General features: G+C 50.2%; 1 protein-coding gene across 1 annotated transcript in view; it reads left to right on the forward strand.

Moving 5' to 3' along the window:
• The window catches only part of LOC144152968 (uncharacterized), a 77,653-nt gene that overhangs the window by 19,843 nt on the left and 37,393 nt on the right, over window positions 1-20,417 (forward strand). Inside the window, exons 4-5 of the mRNA XM_077684570.1 lie at window positions 9,560-9,599; window positions 18,457-18,580. Of these exons, the coding sequence (XP_077540696.1) occupies window positions 9,560-9,599; window positions 18,457-18,580 (164 nt within the window). The remainder of the gene's footprint in view (window positions 1-9,559; window positions 9,600-18,456; window positions 18,581-20,417) is intronic.

Raw genomic sequence — 20,417 nt, forward strand, 5'->3', positions numbered from 1 at the left:
TGTTTATTACCATTGGATGCGAAAACGCGCCGGAGGCACGAAAAGCCCACTGAGCTAGCCGCACGGTCGCTGTGCAGGCGGCGGCCACGGCCGCGAAGTGGCCCAGGCCGGCGCAAGTAGCTCGAGTGATAGCTTGTTACCGCTGCACGAAATTGTCCCCAAGTCCAGACCATAGTGGCTTAAATGAGAAAGGAGTTAATGATGCGATGGCGGGTTGCATTAAAAATTGTCATCTGCACCGCTTACGAGAGCGGCACTCGAATATCCGCCGCAGTGCTGAGCCGAACACATCTGTAGGCGGACCTGGCCGGCTGCTCCCAGCGCGCGTCTTGCCACCCACCGCCTCGACCGTCGCGCGTCGTTCTTTAGCCGCGGTAGCATTTGCACTCGCAGCGCCTGCGTCACATCCACGGTCGCTTTTTAATTAAGCGCCTCACGAGATCAGTACGTGGGGGCATTCGCAGAAACTGCCGTCGATGCGGATTCGACAGTGCTACGGCGGCTCTGCTCTGTGATATCCCTCCGACGGTCACGTGGTCAGCTTTGTTCACACAAAATCCACAAAATCCATCGTTTCGCGGCACTCGCCGAAACCGAAACTGCGACTGGCCGCATTTAAAATCCCTCTAATTAAACAACCGTCGCACGCTGAAGCAAATGAGGTTTCTACAGGTTATAAGTAGGTCACTAGCTACTTATCGCAACGAAAAAAACAAGATGCTAAATTTTTGTGTCAGTGCCCCTTTAACTCTTTCGTTGCCACAGGAAAATTGACCGATTTTTAGGGGTCCAAGAAAACATTTTTTTTTCTGCTAAAAAAATTGGTTAGGTACTAATTACAGGAACACGAAAAATGCAGATTATTTAGTGGCCTCTCCAACAACACCAGTTTTTTAAGTTTTCATATATCATAGTTGCGAAAAAAAAAAGTCAAAATCAATATTTTTGTCAAAATGTCGAAAAAAATGATAAAGAAGGAGTTGTGTATAACAAACTACCGGTAGTAGAAAAACATTACAATATACATTTTGTAGGGAAACATTTCAAAAGCACGCCCTTGAAATAATGTCGACATGCACGGAACAGTTTTTCAGATGTAAAAAAAATGTTAGCATGAACGGTGCTCGTGTCATGCGGTGAAGCCCAACCTCCAGTTCAAACTGCAATTTCGGGTGGTTCCATGGAAAAAATCTGGCGGTTTCACATTATAAGAGACACCAATTTGCCCCCACATAACGTAAAAACATCTTGTCAGCGACTGACTTTGAATTTACAGCCAGCACAATATGTGGGACAAGCACGCGATGCGGAAAAACAGGCATGAAGTTGAAAACGGAACTCCGTGGTTGATGCTTGTTCATGGTCTGTTCATGGTCCGTTATCTCTCAAAACATAAAGTTGAGCTTTATTATCATCTTCTGACTCGCAATTGTAGCCTTGCTTTGTAGCCCCTTTTCTACACTCGGGTGATTCTCAAACGCGTGTAAAAAGTTGCGTTTTTGTTGCAGAAATGAAAACAAGACTGATTTTGAAGGGCCATTTTCTGATCTAACTCCGAACAGCTTTACTTGTTGGAGCAACGCCTGGAACGCTATGAAAAGGCTCTCCGAAAGTATCGTTCAAATTGAACAATTTTGAATAGGCGCGGTCAGGAAAGAGCTAACGGGGCCGTGCACACAAAATACAATTATGTTTCATTTGAAAGATTTAATGTTTTGTAGCGGCCCCAGCGCTTGCCATCAATCTCAAGGGGTGCATTATTCACTGAGAAATTGAGTGGCAGGAATTTATGCACTTCAAATAAAAAAAAAACATTAATTTGAGCAATTTTTTGTCACTTTAGCCTCAACTGGGTAGATAAAATGCTGACTGGACTTGCGGCGAATTTCGTTAATGCAGTATCGCTTTCCAAAACCACTTCATTGCCACAAGGTAAGAAATATGGACGTTCGCCGGGGATCCGAAAATATTTCGTTTCCACAGGAATTTCGTACTCCCGGGATTTCGTTATCGTGGGGCTTCACTGCATTATTTTGCAAGCCTTACCTTGCAGCAGCTTCGCAGCTCAGCTGTCACTACAAGAAGTGGCGAAGAAGTAGTTCATTGCAAGAAGGTGCGCGGTTGAGACGGCACCAGCTGATAATTATACGCACGATCAAACATGGGCTCGGGAGCCATAGCTTCAACATATTTAGGCGCAACGCACTTTATACGCGTCCAATTTCAACAAAGCATGCCCGCTGAAATGTTTGTTTAATGATTTTCTCTTTGTAACTTCCATTTCTCCCCCTACATTGCGGTCATAAGCTTCTTGCAAACCACTAGGGTATGCCACCGCAATACTGCTAACAAGCCATATTTGGCACTTTGTAGCTGCAAAGCAAGAATAGTGCAGCATGTTTTTGTGATATAGAGAGCAACCTTGGCTTTAATTTGTGAATGTTTGAAAAAAATCGAAGATGCCTTTTTCTTTTTTTTAATCGACTTTCAAAATATACCGAAATGCATTTCCTTCCTGCAGTACAGGGCATTTTTCATATTGAGGTGTCTTGACTACATAAACTAAAATTGGCATGAAGATTGATCGAGGACAGGAGAATAGCACTAGAGAGAGATAAAACATTTATCATGTCCAGCAGTAGTGGGGTGGGGAAAGAAGGGATGGGGCGGCGAGGTGTGTGGTGGACCTCCCCGCTACGGCCGCCTACTCACTGCGCGTCTCGGTGGAGACGGCGTTTTCGGTCGTTGCTGCACGAGGATGTCCATCACCTGCCAGACCGTGCCGCGTTGATGGCCGATGTCGTCGCTTCTTATGGCGAGTGCCATGCTTGGTGGCATTGGGTCTTGGGTGTCTTCTGGGGGCCTGCAGTCCCTGAAAAGATGTGGTGTTGTAGCCCTGGCTGCGTTGCAGTGTTGACAGCGGTCGGTCGGGTAAATCGTGGGGCAGATGTGCTTGGTGAAAACGGGGGTCCATATCGCTTCCATTTGGAGTTGACGGAGTATCATCGACTCCGCTCGTGGGAGGTCTGGGTGCGGCGGTGGGTACTTTCGTGTGTCGCGGTACCAGGCTAGAATCTCACCGTATGTGAGGAGCGGCGTGGGTTTGAGGGGGGGCTGTTGGACGGAACATGCGGGGTCGTGTACGGCTGCGCGACTGGTGAGCGCGCATGCCGTAGCGTCCGCCTCCGCATTCCTGTTAACAGTTCCGCAGTTCGGTAGGTCGGTGTGGGCCGGGAACAATGTGAGTCGGGCGAGTTTTGCGGGTGCCCGGGAGGGGGTGCAGATCCGTAGGGTGGCGGGGGATAACTGGTTGGTGGCGAAACGGAGGATCGCTAAGCAAGAGTCGCTGAGGATCGTGGTGCACGGGAGTTGGGTGAAGGCCAGAGCGATAGCGAACTCCTCGGCCAGAGTCGTGTGTGTTGTAAGTATGCTTGCGGCTGTCTTGAGGGCTTCCGTGGCAGCTGATATGACGGCGACCGCGTAAGCATCAGGTCTGCCTGGGTATGGCGCGGCGTCGACGTAGTAAGCGCTTGTGTCTTGTGCGTACATCTTGGTTAGGGCCTTCGCGCGGGCCAGGCGACGTTCGGGGTTGGCGTCGGGGTGCATGTGTTTGGGCAGCGGGGGATCCTGAGCCGTCGGCTGAAGACTAGTGGCAGTGGGCCAGTGGGTGTAGGGCTGATGTGTCCGGGGGGGTTGTAACCGATGCGGGCCAGGATTGCGCGGCCTGTCTTTGTCTGGGTGAGTCTTGCGAACTGTGTGGTTCGCTGGGCTTCGGATCTCGGCGAGCATGTTGTGAACGCCTAGGTCGAGGAGTTTCTCCGTGTTGGTATAGGTGTAGAGACCGAGTGCTGTCTTGTATACTTTCCTTATCAGGGCGTCTATTTTCTGACGCTCCGCCAGCTTCCAATTGTGGTATGCCGCCACGTATGCGATGTGACTAACGGCGAAGGACTGAACTAGCCGGAGGAGGCTGGTCTCTCTCATGCTGGCAGATCGTGTGGCTACCTTGCGGATGAGTTGCATGGCCGTGGTGATTTTGGCGTTGAGGCGCTGTAATGTATGTCCGTTGTGGCGGAGTGCGTCAATGTACATGCCGAGTACCCGTATGGACTTGACTTGCGGGATGGGGGTGCCGTCCTTCGTCTTCAGCTTGATGTTAGGGGGTGCTTCACGATTGTTGCGCGTACCAGGGGGTGGGAGGATGAGCAGTTCGGACTTTGCCGGGGAGCACCGGAGCCCCGTACCTTGGAGTTGCTCTTCCACGGTGTCAGTAGCTTGCTGGAGGGCGGTTTCGATTTGTCCGTCGCTACCACCGGCCTTCCATATTGTGATATCATCCGCGTAAATGGTGTGTTTGACGTCTGGGAGGCTGCCCAGTCTGCGGGCAACTCCTATCATGACTAAGTTAAAGGAGCCATGAAGAGAAAATACAACTTCGTTTAATTTGAACGAACTAGGATTGAGTATCTCACTCAGCTCGAGTACAGCCACAAAAGATGTTTTTTAACGAAAAAAAAGCAAGGAGTATTTAAAAACTTTCAAATTTTGCGCCACAGTGACGTGTTATGAGCAATAATGACGTCATACGGGCCAACAATAAAACATAATTTTCAGTGCGTTAACTGCACGTTAGCATTCAAGTGATGCGGTCAAATGGAACTTGAGGCTCCATTACAGACGTCCAGTCATGAATCGTCGCGACAGGTCAGTTAGGCGGCCGCCAATCGCACAAACAAGGTTCCGTGACGTCACAGAAAAGTTGCGGGAAATTGGCTAGGGGGTCGCGACTGCTTCACACGTTTTCTTTAATATATCCGCTATTTGTTCGAATATTGCGATGATATTGGTATCATTGTTATCGGGACTAAGCAGTCTTTCTAATAAACCCAACTTGTATTTTGTCTTCATGGCTCCTTTAAACAATAGGGGGGATATCACTGATCCTTGGGGTGTGCCGGTGCTACCCAGGGTCTTCTCTGGGAGCTCGATGTCGCCGGCCACGATTTGTGTCATGCGGTTAGCGAGGAAGTCTTTGACATACGCAAAAGTACGGTGTCCCATGTTGAGGTGCGAGACCGGCGCGAGGATTGCTGAGTGGTGCACCTTATCAAAGGCGCTCTGAAGATCCAGGCCCAGTAGAGTGTAGTTGTCGAGGGATCTGGCGGGGGGGTTCAGGATCTCGTGTTGAATGAGGAGCATTGCGTCTTGTGTGCTGAGCTTAGTCCGAAAGCCCAGCAGAGTGTCGGGGTACAGGTCGGCTTCTTCGAGGTACGTCTGCCAGCGATTGAGGAGAACGTGCTCCAGCAGCTTACCGAGGCAAGATGTAAGGGAAATCGGTCGGAGGTGATCGATGTGTGGAGGCTTGCCGGGTTTGGGGATGAGCGCTGTGCGCGCTTTCTTCCATTGGGGGGGTACCTTGCCCGATTGCCAGCACTTGTTGTAGTAGGCTGTGAGCGCCGAGATTGCGCCGTCGGTCATGTTTCGCAGGGCTTTGTTGGTGACCTTGTCCGGTCCAGCTGCCGATCTGCAGTTGAGCTTCTGGAGTGCTGCCCGCACCTCCCATTCCTCGATGTCCGCGTCGAGGCTCCGGTTAGGTGCCCCCACGTAGTCCGGAAGGGGGTCTGGGGGGGTAGCTGGGAGATATTTGTCGTCGAGGCGTTGACGGACCACTGAGTCGCCGAACTTGCGCAGCCCTTTGTGGAGGGTTCGGGCCAGGACATGCCGTTGCGTGCTCTTGGTCTTGCTCTCATCGAGGAGATGTCGGAGTAATTTCCATGTGCGGCTTTTGTGCATCTGGCCATCGGCCTCTTGGCAAATGGCGTGCCAATGTTGGCGGCAGAGGGTTGCACTGTGAGCCTCTATCTCGCGGTTGAGCTGCGCCAGACGTTTGCGGAGGCTTCGGTTGTGTCTTTGGCGTTTCCAGCGGGCTCGTATAGATGCTCTGGCTTCTGTGAGATGAGCGAGGCGGCTGTCTGCGAGGGGGGCGTCTGCGTTGATGGGGATCAGTGCAGTGGCCTCGTGGGTGGCAGAATGCAGAGTGCGTGTCCAGTCGTTAATGTCCTCTATGGTAGGCGGAAGGCTGGCATCGAGGTGGCGGCGATATTGCTGCCAGTCCGTGAGTTGTTGCACTCTCGGGGTTGGTAGGCGATCTTTCAGCGGGACAAGGACTTCGAGGATGCAGTGATCGCTGCCGAGCGTTTCCCCAGTGTTCCGCCATGTGGCTCTCGTGCGGTCCTTGGGGGCTTTGTAGAACGTAAGGTCGGGGTTAGTGTCGCGTTGGACAGACATCCCATGCCGGGTGTGGATGGCCGGGTCGTTGAGGAGTTGGTATTCCGCCTCTGTCGTTTCGTCAAAGAGGCTGTGGCCCTTTGCTGTGGTCTTGGGATAGCCCCAGGCGGTGTGTGGGGCGTTGAAGTCGCTGCACAGCAGGATTGCTTCCTCTTGAGCCAGATGGTCGGCCCGGTGTAGGAGAGTGCAGAATCGCTGTTGATATTGCTTCGGGCTATAGATGTTGATTATGTAGAGACTGGCCTTAGCTTTCTTGCGACCGGTGACGATTTCTACGGCCGTATGTTCTATAGCACTGTTCAGGCTGAGTTCATGCTCGATGTAAGTCAGGCCTTTGCGCACTAAGGTACACATGCCTTGGGCAGCACCCTTGCCAGCGGCTCGGGCGCTGGGCGGGCTTGTATGTGTGCGGTAGCCTTAAAGTGTGAAGGGGGTTTCACTGTGTGTTTCTTGGATGAGAATGACGTCTGGGCTTCTTTGGGTGTCTTGGTTTAAGTACTGCTGTAGTGTAGCTCTCTTGCTATGGACTCCGTTGGCGTTCCACTGCCACACCGTGAGATGGCGCGGTGGACCACGGTCGCCGGGCGTTTTTAGACATGGGCGTGATGAGCTGGGGATGCGGGCCATGATTGGGCAGGGGCGGGTGCGTATGGTGGCGGAGGTGGCGGTGCATTTTCGGGTTGCAGTTGGGCGCGAATTTGAAGCACCATAGATTGGATGTTCTGCATGGTGTGCATCATTTGTTGACACGTGTTCTCCAGCGCCGTGAGGCGGTCGGCATGTGACTTTACGGCATCTTCGAGTCTGTCCTGTCGATCTTGTTGGTGGTCGAGATGCGCGAGTAGTCTTCTTTCTTTGGTGTTGTCTAGCGCGCGGCGCTTGGGTTGTGGATCGGTGGCCTTGTTCGCGGTGTTGTTGCGGTCGGACTGGGGCCTGTTGGTTTCGCTGTCCTCGTGGATGGGTTCCGGGGTGTCTTCGGGTTTTGGCGGTGAGGTGGTGGTGTGGGCGTCCGCGGAGCTGTCATAGTAACCGCGTGGCGGGTTGCGCTGCAGCTCCAAGAGCTGAGCGAGCTTGGCACTGATGGCTTCGATCGTTGCAGCTTGTGCTGTGAGCTTGGCGTCTTGCTCTTCGACGCGACGCTTGAGGTGTGCGTTCTCTGTTCGTAGTTGTAGCATCTCCGGGTTAGCTCCGGTAGCCTGACTTCTGCTGCTGGGTGGCCGTGATTTTCGGGCAAGCGGCGTCTGCCCAGCTGATGGTGTTGCCTTGGCCGATGCGTTGTCCCGTTCGCGACGCGGAGCGGAGCACGCTGCGTCCCCGACTGGGCGAGCGCTCTCGTCCGTTGCTGCGTTGGCGAGAGCGGCTCTGGCCGCTGCCAGGGGGGTGCTGCTGCTGCTGTGCGTGAGATTGGTGCACCGGCGGTGGCTGCAGCTGGGGAAAATCCCCGCGGTCTGGCAGCTGCTGGCGCTGCGCCTCCGCTCGTCGCTCCCAGTGCCTCCGAGTGACAACTATGGGAACCTTGTATTTGTTTGTGCAGCCAGCTTCTCCGGTCGGGTGCGGGCCGTTGCAGAGCTTGCAGCGAGGCTTGCAGGCGTTCGCGTGATCTTGGGTGGGGTTGGGCGTGCCACAGGCAAAACACACTCGGGCGTTGGGGTTCGGGCACACGTCGGCTCGGTGTCCTATCTGGCCACAGTGGCGGCAAACGTCGTAGTGCTGTCTGTATAGTCCACACCGCAGTAGCATTGACCCATACTTGACGTAATTGGGCACCTTAGGACCGGCGAAAAGCACAACCACTGTGGTGGTGTTGCCAATTCTGTGGGCCTCGAGGGCCAGGGGGTTGGCGGGGTTGACCACATTTTCTTGAATGTCGGAATCTGTGTCTTCTACGGCGATGCCACGTATTTCACCTTTTACTGTGCCATGTGGAGGCGATCGGTAGGCATGCGTCTCGTAATGGGTGCCTCCAATAAAAAGATGGCGGACTTGGGTGTACTTCACGGCACGTGCTTCGTTGGGGTGTACTGACCACGATAGTATTCTGTGCAATGTTCGTACAGATGGTATCTTCTCGCGCACATTCTTTGGGCGTGCCTGTCGCTGTGAGTACCGCGGACATGGCTATATTAGCTTTGATTCGGCCGAGGTTCAGGCCGCGTTGTGGTCGCATAACAATTTTAGTATCCTCCTTCGGCAAAATCCTTGGCATGCGAGCAGCGCGAGTTAAGCGTGCTGATATGCGGTGGGCAACGGCAGTATCTTTGGTGGGAGACTTCACGGGCGGGGCGGTAGAATTCTCGGGTAAAGTTGGGGCCGGAAGGCGTTGGCTTACTTGTTTGCCGGTGGTTTTCCATCCCTCGGTATCGTTTGGTAAAAGGTCGACGCCGTCCATAGCGACGGCAGTCCGGCCGAGATGGCTGGCGATGCCTGGGACCGGCGGTGGCATGGCTGCGTGCGACGTGGTGGTGAGATCGGCGATTGTGGGCACAGTGAAATCCATGGCTTCAAGCGTAATATCCATTTTGGCGGTGGTATTCTCCGGGCGGTGAGGTCCCAATGAGTCGGCGAGCACATTTTCAGCTATCTCGAGCGATGCGGGCGTGGCGTGGCTGTGCACTTGGTCTGCGGTGTCGAGCGGCCCAGCAGCTGCGCCGGGCAGTGCGTGGCGCGTGGCCCGCCCCCTTGCCTGGTGTGTCGAACTCCTGGCGAGGCTTAGCGGCGGGAGGTCGGTGCGTCCAGGAAAATAGCTCGCTGGTTGCGAATAACACTAGAAAATGTCCACTACCTAGCTTGTTTAGATTCAGAGCAAAAAAGCCCCGCATTTGGGCAATTTTCTTTTTTTTTTTTCAGATTTGGGAATTTTTATTAAAATGAATTCCCTCTGTAAGCCAAAAATGAATATGGTAAATAATTTGAGAGTATGCAAAGTCTTTACATAAAAAGAACTAAGGCGATAGCTGCAGTAGTTTGTTTCAAAGTGGTAGTACTTTCCAATTTTTCGCAAGCCTCTCAAGGCAGCAGTGACCTGAGCCGGCTTTGGGAATTTTTTTGAGAAAGGGAAAAATCTTCACACATGTTTTCTCCTGTGTACAAGGAGCTGTATATAAAATATTTGTCAATACTAAAGATGTCCACCGGACACGCTTGTCCGATCTCTTGTGAAAACACCCTTTCGTTTCATAAATAAATAAAAGTTCTGTTCCGGTTCAACTCTGGAATGAAAAAAAGTAATGGTTCGTAACAGTTCGTGTTTTCGGCTGTGCTTTCTTTGCAGGAGGTGCTTATACAGCCGCTCACCAGGGCAGACCTTGAATGTGAGTTCACGAAAAGAATTTGAGTGGCCTCTCTGCTTGCCTGAGTGGCTTGTGATGCTTTGCAGTGCCTAGCAAAAAAAAAAAAATGTTTGGTTATATTTTTAAGAGATGAGAGCACATGTGTGCATGGCAATATTCAAAAAGTGTGGCCCCAAGCAGGTGTCGAGGGCAAGTTTTCCTGCGAAGTGTGTCTCTGGAGTCGATGCGTGATGCACAAGTTGTGTACGTGGCATGCAGCCTTGCACATACTAATCCTCCAACGGTGTAGAAACGTGTCAGGGTAGTATTGTTGAAAGTGATGCATTACTAGGATTTTTAATGAAGTTGTCCTGCTTATTCTCACTTGTATCAAAGGGTTTCATGGGCTGCATGGCTGTGAATTTAAAAAAAGTCATGTACACTTTCAACAAAGAATTGCTTTTTATTTATACTAGGGTTCTGCATTTTCGGAGTTTATTTTTGAGCAAATTCGGAGGGCGTTTTTTTCGGAGTTTATTTGTTTTTGCGAATTCTGAGTTTTTCGGAGCTTCCTTTCAGGGTACACAGAATTCGGAGTTTTACGGATTATTAGGGTCGTAGAGTATTGATCTTTAAGAAATGCCATGTACAACAATAAAGGAAATCAAACGGCAGAGGCATTTTTATTGCAGAGTCAATATTTGCAACATTCGTGGTGACATCCATGAAAGGAAAGAGGGAAAGGGGAGGAGCACAATCAAATACAATGAAAACTAAAAACTAAAAAGTGGAGGATGACAGTTCAAACACCCACGTTAAAAAGAGGCACTTTAAGAAGGCAAAAACTACTGATTGGATAAGAACTTCAGTTCTTTTTTTTTTGTCAGCGGCATGGAAGCTGTGCTAGCGCATTTGTTTTTCAATGAAACAATCTGGTAGGCCTCGATGATTTCTCTTGCTAGCTGATCCTCGTATCGGCCTACAGCGCTGGTCTTATCAAAATGTGGCCCACATTCACAATCTCTGCAATGTATGCCCAGATGTCCATTACTCGTCTTTTCTACATTGTTCCTATGCTCTGTAAGTCGATCATTTAAAGGGACACTGAAGTGAATTTTTCAAGCTCCCGTTTTTGCTTGCACTGCGTAGACTGGCTCAAATTAGCCCACTTTTCATCGTTTATCCGGTTGACAAATCGGTAATTATTTTACACAGCGCGAAAGAAGAAAAACTACTATGCGCGGTTTGTGGCGGCCGCACCAACTAAAGCTGTGACGTTGGGAGGAGGGATCACCATGATTGGACGATGCCCAAGGTTTGCAATCAAACAAGTTTCGGTTTCGGTTCTGTAAAACACAACCGATGGCTTTGTTGGACGGGCATTCTCAATATCTCAGTAATCATCGTACCGCGCTTCTGCCATGTTGTCGGCTGTAAAATGCGTCAGGACGGCTTGGAATGGTAGCATTCACTATCTGAGGCCTACGCAGTGCATGAACGCCCTCGGCGTCCCCGCAGACGCTCAAATTCCATGCGCTTTTCCCCCATATTTGGAGCGTATCTCACTCATGCCTGTATCGTAAAAAGCGTGTTCGTACCAGGCTAAGGGTCTGTTGATTCTGGCCTCTGCCCACTTCCCGCAAGCAGTCGGTGCTTATGGCAACAGCACGCCAACGAGAACTCTCTAGCGCGCCAGTGCCAGTCTGCGCACGTTCTGTGAACTAGTTCGTGGAGCAATGAACGTTGCGGCCCAAAAAAAGGTGAACTCAGTATAGAAAACATCGACGGAAAACGAAAAAGTTAACTTACAAAAAAAAACAAAAAAAACACGCACCCGCGGGGACTCGAACTCGCGACTTGCAAAACACTTGCAACGACATACCCAGCGCTTCAGTCCACTCGGCCATGAGGCGGGCTCTGCTGGCCTTGGTAATATAAGGTATATATTGTATAACCAATTTACACTTTTATTTAGTTTTGGCATTTCAAGCAGCTTAGGTGACTATTTGTTGTTGTGCGGTCGTGCATTAAGCATCCCCCAAGTTTCCACAATATATCACGTCTAGCAATTGCATTTCTTAGACGGAAAAACGTTCGCAGATGCGTAGTCGTGCTGCTGACCGCTGTGCTTGTTCGCCCAGCGCAAAAAAGTGCTTCCCGCACCCTAGTTTTACGCTGTACGGTAAAAATATCAGTTGATTTTATTTCCTTGGTACCTATATTGACTTCACTGACTCTTCTCCCGCCTTTAAGAGGCCTTATATTTTCCTACTGCTGTACCAGTCAGCGAAGCGTCTCATGCGCGCTTGTGCAGCGCTTGTGTGAAGCGACCTTGACTTGGAGCTAGATACTGTGTACAAACTAACCAAGTAAAGAAAGGCAGATTCTTCCATTCACAAACGTGTCCTGGCTTCGTTTCAACTGAGCGAAGGAATCGCGACGACCCGTCGGCGGCCGGCGGACGAAACGCTGGGCCGACTGACTGCCTGAAGGCCGGGGAGCCGTGCAGTAGCGCAGCCAATTGCAAGCTCGGCTCCTCCCGACGTCACACGAAAACGCCACAGAAAATGGGCGAGTGTAAAGAGAGGAGGACAGCATTTTCGAATGAATTATTCTACTAAATAAAATCGCGTAAACGCGCCCAGAGTGGTCGAAACATGGCCTGGGGACTCCGGACTAGAATTTGCGCTAGTAATCCCGCAATGTTTACATATCACTTCAGTGTCCCTTTAAAGGAGCCATGAAGAGAAAATACAACTTCATTTAATTTGAAAGAACTAGGATTCAGTATCTCACTCAGCTCCATTACAGCCACAAAAGATGTTTTTTTAACAAAAAAAAGCAAGAAGTATTTAAAAACTTTCAAATTTTGCGCCACACTGACGTGTTATGAGCAAGAATGACGTCATACGGGCCAACAATAAAACATAATTTTCAGTGCGTTGACTGCACGTTAGCATTCAAGTGATGCGGTCAAATGGAACTAGAGGCCCCATTACAGACGTCCAGTGATGTCTCGTCGCGGCAGGTCAGTTAGGCGGCCGCCAATCGCACAAACAAGGTTCCGTGACGTCATAGAAAAGTTGCGGGAAATCGGCTAGGGGGTCGCGACTGCTTCACAAGTTTTCTTTAATATCTCCGTTATTTGTTCGAAGATTGCGATGATATTGGTATCATTGTTATCGGGACTAAGCAGTCTTTCTAATAAACCAAACTTGTATTTTGTCTTCATGGCTCCTTTAAGCAACAACCTGACTGACCAACGTACTGTCTGCCACACGATAAAGGAATTGGAATATACGAAACCAATATCGAACACAGTCGAATAAGATTGGGAATAGGCCACATTTTGATAAGGCCAGCATTGTAGGGGCTTCGAAGAGTCCCATTTTAATTAAGCGGTGTATGATTATTTGGCATTGAGTTCTGTGGGGGGCAAACTGGGGGTCGCAAATATCCGGTGCTGCACTGTAAGCGGCGAACACTGCAGTAAAAAAAAGCTATCCATAGCCAGCCATTGATAGGCTATTGTATATTGATAAGTTGGCTCTCGCAAAACTATCTATTTTTCTACCTGTATTAGCTGCCGTGAGGCTGTCTGCATGTGACGAGTAGTGGTCAACCGTGCCAAAGTCATAAACAGTAAGAAATGGGAATTTCCTGCCGTGTTTATTTGATTCTAGGCCAACCCCTGAAATTCAGAAGGTCGTCAACTTACCTTGGATGTAAGCCGAATGAAAAAAAGGCATTGGACTGGGACCGAACCGAACCGAAAGGCATCGAACAGTCACTTTATTACACTAATCTCTTCCCCCAGTGCACTGTCCTCATTTCCATCCAGTGCGTCCAAGATGCTGCACTTATGGACGGCCTTGCACAATTAGTTCGGCCAGAATTTTGTCCAATGCCGCGGCGACCCAGTTCGCCACTTGGCTGAGTGAAGCGCGCTTGATGTGCCCGGTCGGTGTGAGTTGATGGTCTTGCAGCGTCAGCCTGTCCTCGTGCTTCCGCAGCCTGTCCTTGCATGGCTTGTTGATGGCTACGTCGAGCGGTTGTAGCTGGCCAGCACACCGCCACCTTCCAGAAGCACGGACCGAACGGCATCTGTGAAGTGGCCGCGGTAGTAGCCGAGAACCAAGACTGACTCTTAAACAGCAGAGCCACGGCACAGTGCTGCCAGGCGGTCTTATTCAATTTTCAACGAGGGAGCCACTCATCAACCCATGCTCATGGGCTCGTAAGGCGATGTTTTTAGGGAAAACTTCCCCGCTTTGAAGAGTGTTCCGCTTTAAAGTGATGTATGGTGGCAGTTTCTTTCTGCCCACCAGTTGTGCAACACAGTACGGTGGTGCGCCTCTTCTCGTAGCCTGCAGTTGTGACTTTCACTTGTTTCCCACCCTTCTCATTCACTGTGCAGGCCACAGGCATGTCAAAATACACCATGATCTGATTGGCATTACCAATCTGGCCCAGTCTGTACTCCTTTTCCATCCGCTTCTTGATTACAAAGTGCTGGAATGCCACTGCCTTCTCCTCAAAGTCAGGGGGTAGCTTTTGTCCCACAGACGTCCGCCGTCCCAGGCTGAACCCAAACCGCTTCATAAAACGAGTGACCCATCCTCTACTGGCCTTGAACCGTGCACTGCCTTGAATGTTAGCAATCTCCCTTGCTAACATTGCGGTAACTTCCCTCTGCCTCCAAAACTACCTTCCCCTTCAAAGCTGCGGTGTAGTGGCACTGCTTGGTGCTTGGCAGGCGCCATTGTGCCGCGAACACAGACTCTTCTCAAGGGCACGCGGCGGCGTAAGCAAGCAAGCACTGAACAATGACAGTGGTGCTTACAACGTTCAAACGAGCAAAATGTAGCCTGGAAACCTCTAAGCTGCAAGCCTGTGACCACGAGATGGCGTTGTATGTCTAGCAGTTACAGGTAGCCGCGCCTCAAATGTAAGCCAAACCCTGGACGATGTACTCAAAATTTCGACCGCGCGAAATCACTGTTCCTGCATAGTATGACTAAAAAGACCGCGATGTACGAAGTATGACGCCTAAAATGTACGTAATTACGCTGCAAGCGACCAGCAAAAATCGACGATTTTGAAAACAAAACTGGGCAAAACGCGGCCATCAAGGGCAGGCGGAAGTGACATATCAGCCGTCGGAGCGAGCGGCCAGACGGCCTGGCCTGATGGCATGAGCTGTGCAGACCAGCCGACGTGGCAGGCTCGGCCAGCCAGGAGGAGAGTGTGAGCATGCGCGTGCGGGGGTGTGGGAGGCGCGCGGAAAAGCGAGCTCTTGTCCTGCAAGCACGACAGTATTCGTGCGCTCCGACAGCAGCACACCGCGTAGGCATGATGTCGCAACGACACTCGAAAAGTAGAGAACCGTACGGTTAACGAAACCTCTTCGGAGCCATGAAAGCCAGGCGTACCGGCACGCAATACGAGTTTTCTGGATTCTCCCGCTGCGAGGTAGGCCGATCGGCCTGGGCGGCTGGCATGTCACTTCCGCTAAATGGCTGTTTGCGCAACACGTCGGCAGGTGCTTTGTCGTCTGCAAGGGCGGTATTTTGAGTGCCTGAAACTGAATAACCACGCATTGCACAGAGCTACCAGTCGCGTCGCAGTAGTTCTCATGGTACCTACTACACATTTCGAAGGCATTTAGCCAGGGTAAAATTTGAGTGCAGTTGGCCTTTAAATACAAATATGGTACTTTGTGAACCTGTGTGAAATGCTTTTGGCTGTCTCCATCATAGTGTCGGACTGAAGGTCTTCAAAGGTACCATGACGCAAACAAAAGAAGCAAGAGCCCACTGTCAAATGCTCATCACGTAGAAATTGTCATTGGAAGGAGAAACACCCACGCAGTCAAGCAGCAATCTGAGTACTGCTGGAAAACAAATGTGCACGTAATGCTACAAAATGGTTGATAGTTAACTCGTACAAGTTCATGGTAGGCAAAATGATATTCCTCGTCAGAAATTGTCGTGTGGTTTCAGTGAACGTAGTTGACCAGGAAAACAAAATAGTATGTGCATTTATTATACTGCAAACCACTCTTCTCACCACAACTGGCTGTCTGGCTGGGAAGAAGCCTATAACTAGCAATTGCCTTTGAATGCAAGGATTTGTGCCTCGAAAAAGGTAACGTCAGCTGAGGTGATCAGCTGATCAACCCTTTGCACTTCAGAATTTCGCCGTCTTTTCCGGCCATTCCAGTCCGCAGCTCTTTTGTCACTTTCTGGTGCTGCGAAGAAAAAGACAAGCTGTGCAAGAAAAACTCGCAGGATATTTATTTCTTCTCCCGCATTCTGCTTGCAACTCCCTTACCGATATTTGAGCTGCATGTGAAACCGCTGGAAGCATTCGCCTGTGTGCACGCCAGGGTTGTTACTGCAGGTTTTCTAGAAAAACAGTTTCCGTCCTGCCCCCTTTCGTTTGTCTATCACTACAAACAGCACGGTCCTTGCTGCTTCATCCTGGGAGCCTGTAGATGAAAAGGATCGCCTGATCTAGCCTTTTCTCACACTCCGTACGGGCACGCCTGATCACCTGTGTAGCGTTGGCAGGTTAAACCTCATAATCAGAGTCATTCATAACCTCCAAATGATCCCTTGTATCCCTGTAAAGTGCGATGTATCCAGCCCTCTGAATTTGGCTTCACTATCATACGCACATGTCTTGATGAGAAAGCATTTGTAGGGGCAGTACAGGAGGTCTTGTATCCAAATACGAAGGCCAGAGCATTTTCTCTGTGGTGAGAGTGTGACAAGTAATTTGTAACTGATGGACACTTCTGTTTCCCTGAGTCTGCAAATAAATGTGCATGCATTTAATAACTTGAGTGTTTCTTTGGGCTAAATATGTTGTTGGAATAAAAGAAACTTTTTTCTGGTCCCTCGTTTGTTAATAAGAATAAACAGAACAGAATATTTTACCTGTTGGTCCTTTTAGTGTTGTGCTCCAATAGTTTGTTGAACTATTGTAAGGTGATCAATAATTGTATCAATAGTTGACTACAGTAGAACTGTTGATGATCAGCTTATCGAAAGTTCTGCGTAAGTAGCTCCAATCCTTGCAGCTGAGTACATAGTGTCCACTTGTAGACCACTTTCCTTGTTCAAGAGAGCTTTCCGAGTGAGGCTTCTAACTAGCCGTCTTGCCAACTTTGTGGGGTATGCTGCAAACAGCAGCACGCTGGCACGGGCACACGTTTTACTCCCGTTTTCTGTAAGGGGTGTCATTTGGCATGCCACTGGGCCCCTGAATTTTTGTAGAAATGAAGCAAAAAGGTCAAGTGTATTGCTATTTTTTGGAGAGGCTTGTATTTCCGACAATGTGCTTGATTCTCGCTGTTCTTAAAAGTGCATCAGTTGATAGATTTTATAGGGGTACGTGTCGAATGTTTCTGCCCTCACACATGGAGTGGAATTCTGGCATAGGAAAGGCGTTAAAGACACACGGAGAGAGCAAGTAGCAGCGTGTGTCAGTCGTGCCCACGGTGTAAGATATTAAGTGGGCACACAGCAGCCCAAAAATCAGTCAAAGTTGGTGGCGCCGGCACACGTGTAAACCTTTGATTGACAGGACATCTGGTGGCAGAACTCCTAACTAAGCTTCGCAGCTTCCCAGGCTCCGAAGCTTAGTCCATTGACTGTCTGAAGTAAGGTGGTATGCAGGCACCAGCGGCATGCGTGTAAAACAACGTTGTTTCTGTGAGCTCGCACAATGCGATTTTAACACGTAATCTATTGCATTGTTAAAACAGCAGCAAGAGTTCGAGCTTCCCGAGTTCATTTAGACGCACACGCGGCTCCTCTGAACATTGGACACCGGCAGTGACTTTGACAACATCGCTTCATCTCCGCTGCTTCGCGCGTGAACTTACCCCAGTTTTTTTTTTTTTTTTAGTTGTGCAACGTCATTTACGACGAAGAAACATCAGTGTACTCACCGCTAGTTTAATCCATTTCCAAAACTTGGCTACTTTCCTGGTATGCCTCGGCGTTGTTCCGGCATCAGACGTTTTCTTGTTGCCGCTGCTTGCACTGAGTAACTGGGGGGCTGTAGCCAACGGTAAAATCGACGGCACTGCATCGTATGCGAGCGCGCACCTCTTCGACATTCTGTAGTACTTCCCGTCCAAGCTCCGAAAAGTGCCCTTGCGCACAACCGCACTCTCAAAGAAATGGTGACTGCAAGTAGCATCATTTTCTGCTGGGGATGGCTGCAGAGCACGCATTCATTCGCTTGCGATCGCAGGGAGCGTTAAATAATGTCACGTTTTCTTGCCAGCTGTTGCAGTACGTTCTCAATAAGGCATTTGCATCCCATTTTTTCATTGCGCAAGCATGAAATCTCACGCGTGAGTGCTCAACAGCTACCGTGGCACAAATTCCCTTCGGTTTAGTGTTTTATACCTTCTTTTCATTGTTACTGACTTAAAAACACATGCCCAGAACACGTTGAAACACTGCGGCAAGTGCAAAGCCTTTCACGCGGCTTTCTTCAAATTATCGTCTGCTCCATCGGCCGGTAGAACCGGCCAAACTGTGGCAAGCACACATCGAGCAGACGACCAGTTACGGAAGCTGCCGAAAAGACCCGACAAGGAGCCGAAAAGATCCGAACACCTCCGAGTGGCCGGCATTCGGGCAGCTTCTTTTCTCTGCCGCTGGAGGGCGCTGCAGTCAACGGTCTCAGAGGCGTCAGTATGGCGACTTTATTAAAACGACGAGTACACGTTTGTTTTGTTAGCTGTCTCTTCACCTAGTAGTATATCTTACACCGTGGTCATGCCTCTTGTACGGCACAGTGCGGCACTTGTTCGAGCACTTGCAGGCTGCCTCTTCATCTTTCTCTGTGCTGACTGCCCTGTTCTCCGTCCCGTACGCAGACCGTGAGCCTTACATCCCCGACGCTGCCTCCGTGGCCGTGAGCCTAGCCAGCAGCTCCTCTGGCTTCTCGAGCGCTGCGTCCACGTCCACAGAGAGGAAGCCCTCGACTGTGACACAGACCCGGTGGGTGCTGTTTCGCAACTGTTGCACTGGCTTTGGGAGAAAGGTGGGGAAACAACCGAGGCAGGGTCCGCTGTCTGCCACCATTTTATGGAACACGCACAAAGTGACGGTGATGATGATAATACGAGCACATGCGACTGATGGCGATAATAGAGGAAGAAGCTGCGTGAGGACAGCATCTTTTTCAAACAAAAGGCATCAGGCTAAAGGTTCAGAGTGCGGGTGGCGTTTTGAATGAGGCTGTGTAGGCTGTGCAAGAAACGTGGACGTCTGGGGTGGAGGCTATTATTCTTAATGTTCTCAGCGGATGCATGTTGAAGGAGGCAGCATTGGGGCATCCAGTCCGTGTATTCTGAACCATTTGCCATTTCTGAGCAAAATCGAGAAGGAGCGCACAGCTGAACAGTGCACGAGTGCGATTAGATCGTAACGTATTTGACTCAGCATTTTTTTTTTAACTCCTCTTTTTGCGAGCACAGCCTCTGGGTCTGAGGCAGCTAGGGTACGACACGAGCAAGCTACAGGTGTTTGCTGAGCTTGATGTGGAGTGAACAAATTGCCAAAAGGTCATTTTTGTGGGGTGTTCTCTTTATAGTTTCCTAGTTACAAAGAAAACACAAAATGTGCCTGTCCCATTGCAAACATTTACCAAGATGGCACTCTACACAGGCCTGTAAATGGGCCATTTGTGTCTGCATTTCTAAATCCTTCTTTAAAACCAACTGTTCCGTTGTGAGATCAACTGTTGCGACCAGTATCTTCGGATGAGCTGGCCACATGTAACAGTAACAATAATAATCCTTATTTCTACGCAATACAATGCCTCGTGATGGCATACAAGGTCCCAGAGTAGACGCCACAGTGGAAACTTTCATTAGTAATTGTGCAAGATTGAGATGGGAAAGTATGCTCAATGCAGTTGCTTGTACAGTGAAGAGGGTTAAGGGTGATAAAAAAAAGGCAAATAAATGTGTACAGGTCTGGCAGCAACGTTTTGCACAATTCTAGATAGATTCAAAAGCTTATCAACCAGGTAGTGCAATAGAGCTGCGGGAAATGCCACCTTTCAAGTGTAAAATTCCAGGAGCTTATTTGATGAAAATATTAGCACTTTATGACACCAACATTTGTGTTGTAAGTCACAGCTCTTGCATAGTTTCAATGTCCACTCGTTACAGAACATGCGGATTGTGGCCATTATCCTGGCATTAAGGAATAGAATAGCGCGCTGTCATTATTCTCGCTGCTCTCGTGCAGCACCGAAGTGCCTAGAGACTCTGCCCACTACGGGTTCGAGAGCGAGCGACGGCTCTCGCCGCTCGTATACGTCTGTCGGTCACTCCGAAGGGAAGCGATAACTTTTATAGTACAGGCGTTTATTACGTGGACGACCACAATGCAGAGCCCCGCACTGCACTAGGCACCTAGGCTCTGGGGCACACATCCGTCAGCGTCTGCCGAGTTAGTGTCCACCTGCGTGTGCACCGCCGTGACGCTCGCTGAGGTAGGAGCAGGGGCCTCGCTGTGGCCGCTGTACACTCGTCCGCTAACCTTAGACGGCGCGAGCCGTTGCAGTGCGCGTGCGGGAAACCCACCAAAAAGCGTGCAGTATGCCTAGAGACTCACCGGACATCCTAGATAACGCACTGACACAATCGAGGCATGCGCCAATCAACACGGTAAATGCCGTGGCCCACGCTTGTGAGGAGCAACGGCCAATGCAAAAGCGGCCAAGAGTGGCCGAAAGGCATTTACGTACTGTGCGATGCCCGTCTCGAAGGGAGACGCATGGAGGTCACCCTCGCCCTACTGAGGAGGAGAGCGTCGCCAGCACCTC

Source organism: Haemaphysalis longicornis, unplaced genomic scaffold (genome assembly GCF_048455015.1).
Source record: "Haemaphysalis longicornis isolate Haplotype H1 unplaced genomic scaffold, Haemaphysalis longicornis Haplotype H1 scaffold_9, whole genome shotgun sequence".
NCBI lineage: Eukaryota > Metazoa > Arthropoda > Arachnida > Ixodida > Ixodidae > Haemaphysalis > Haemaphysalis longicornis.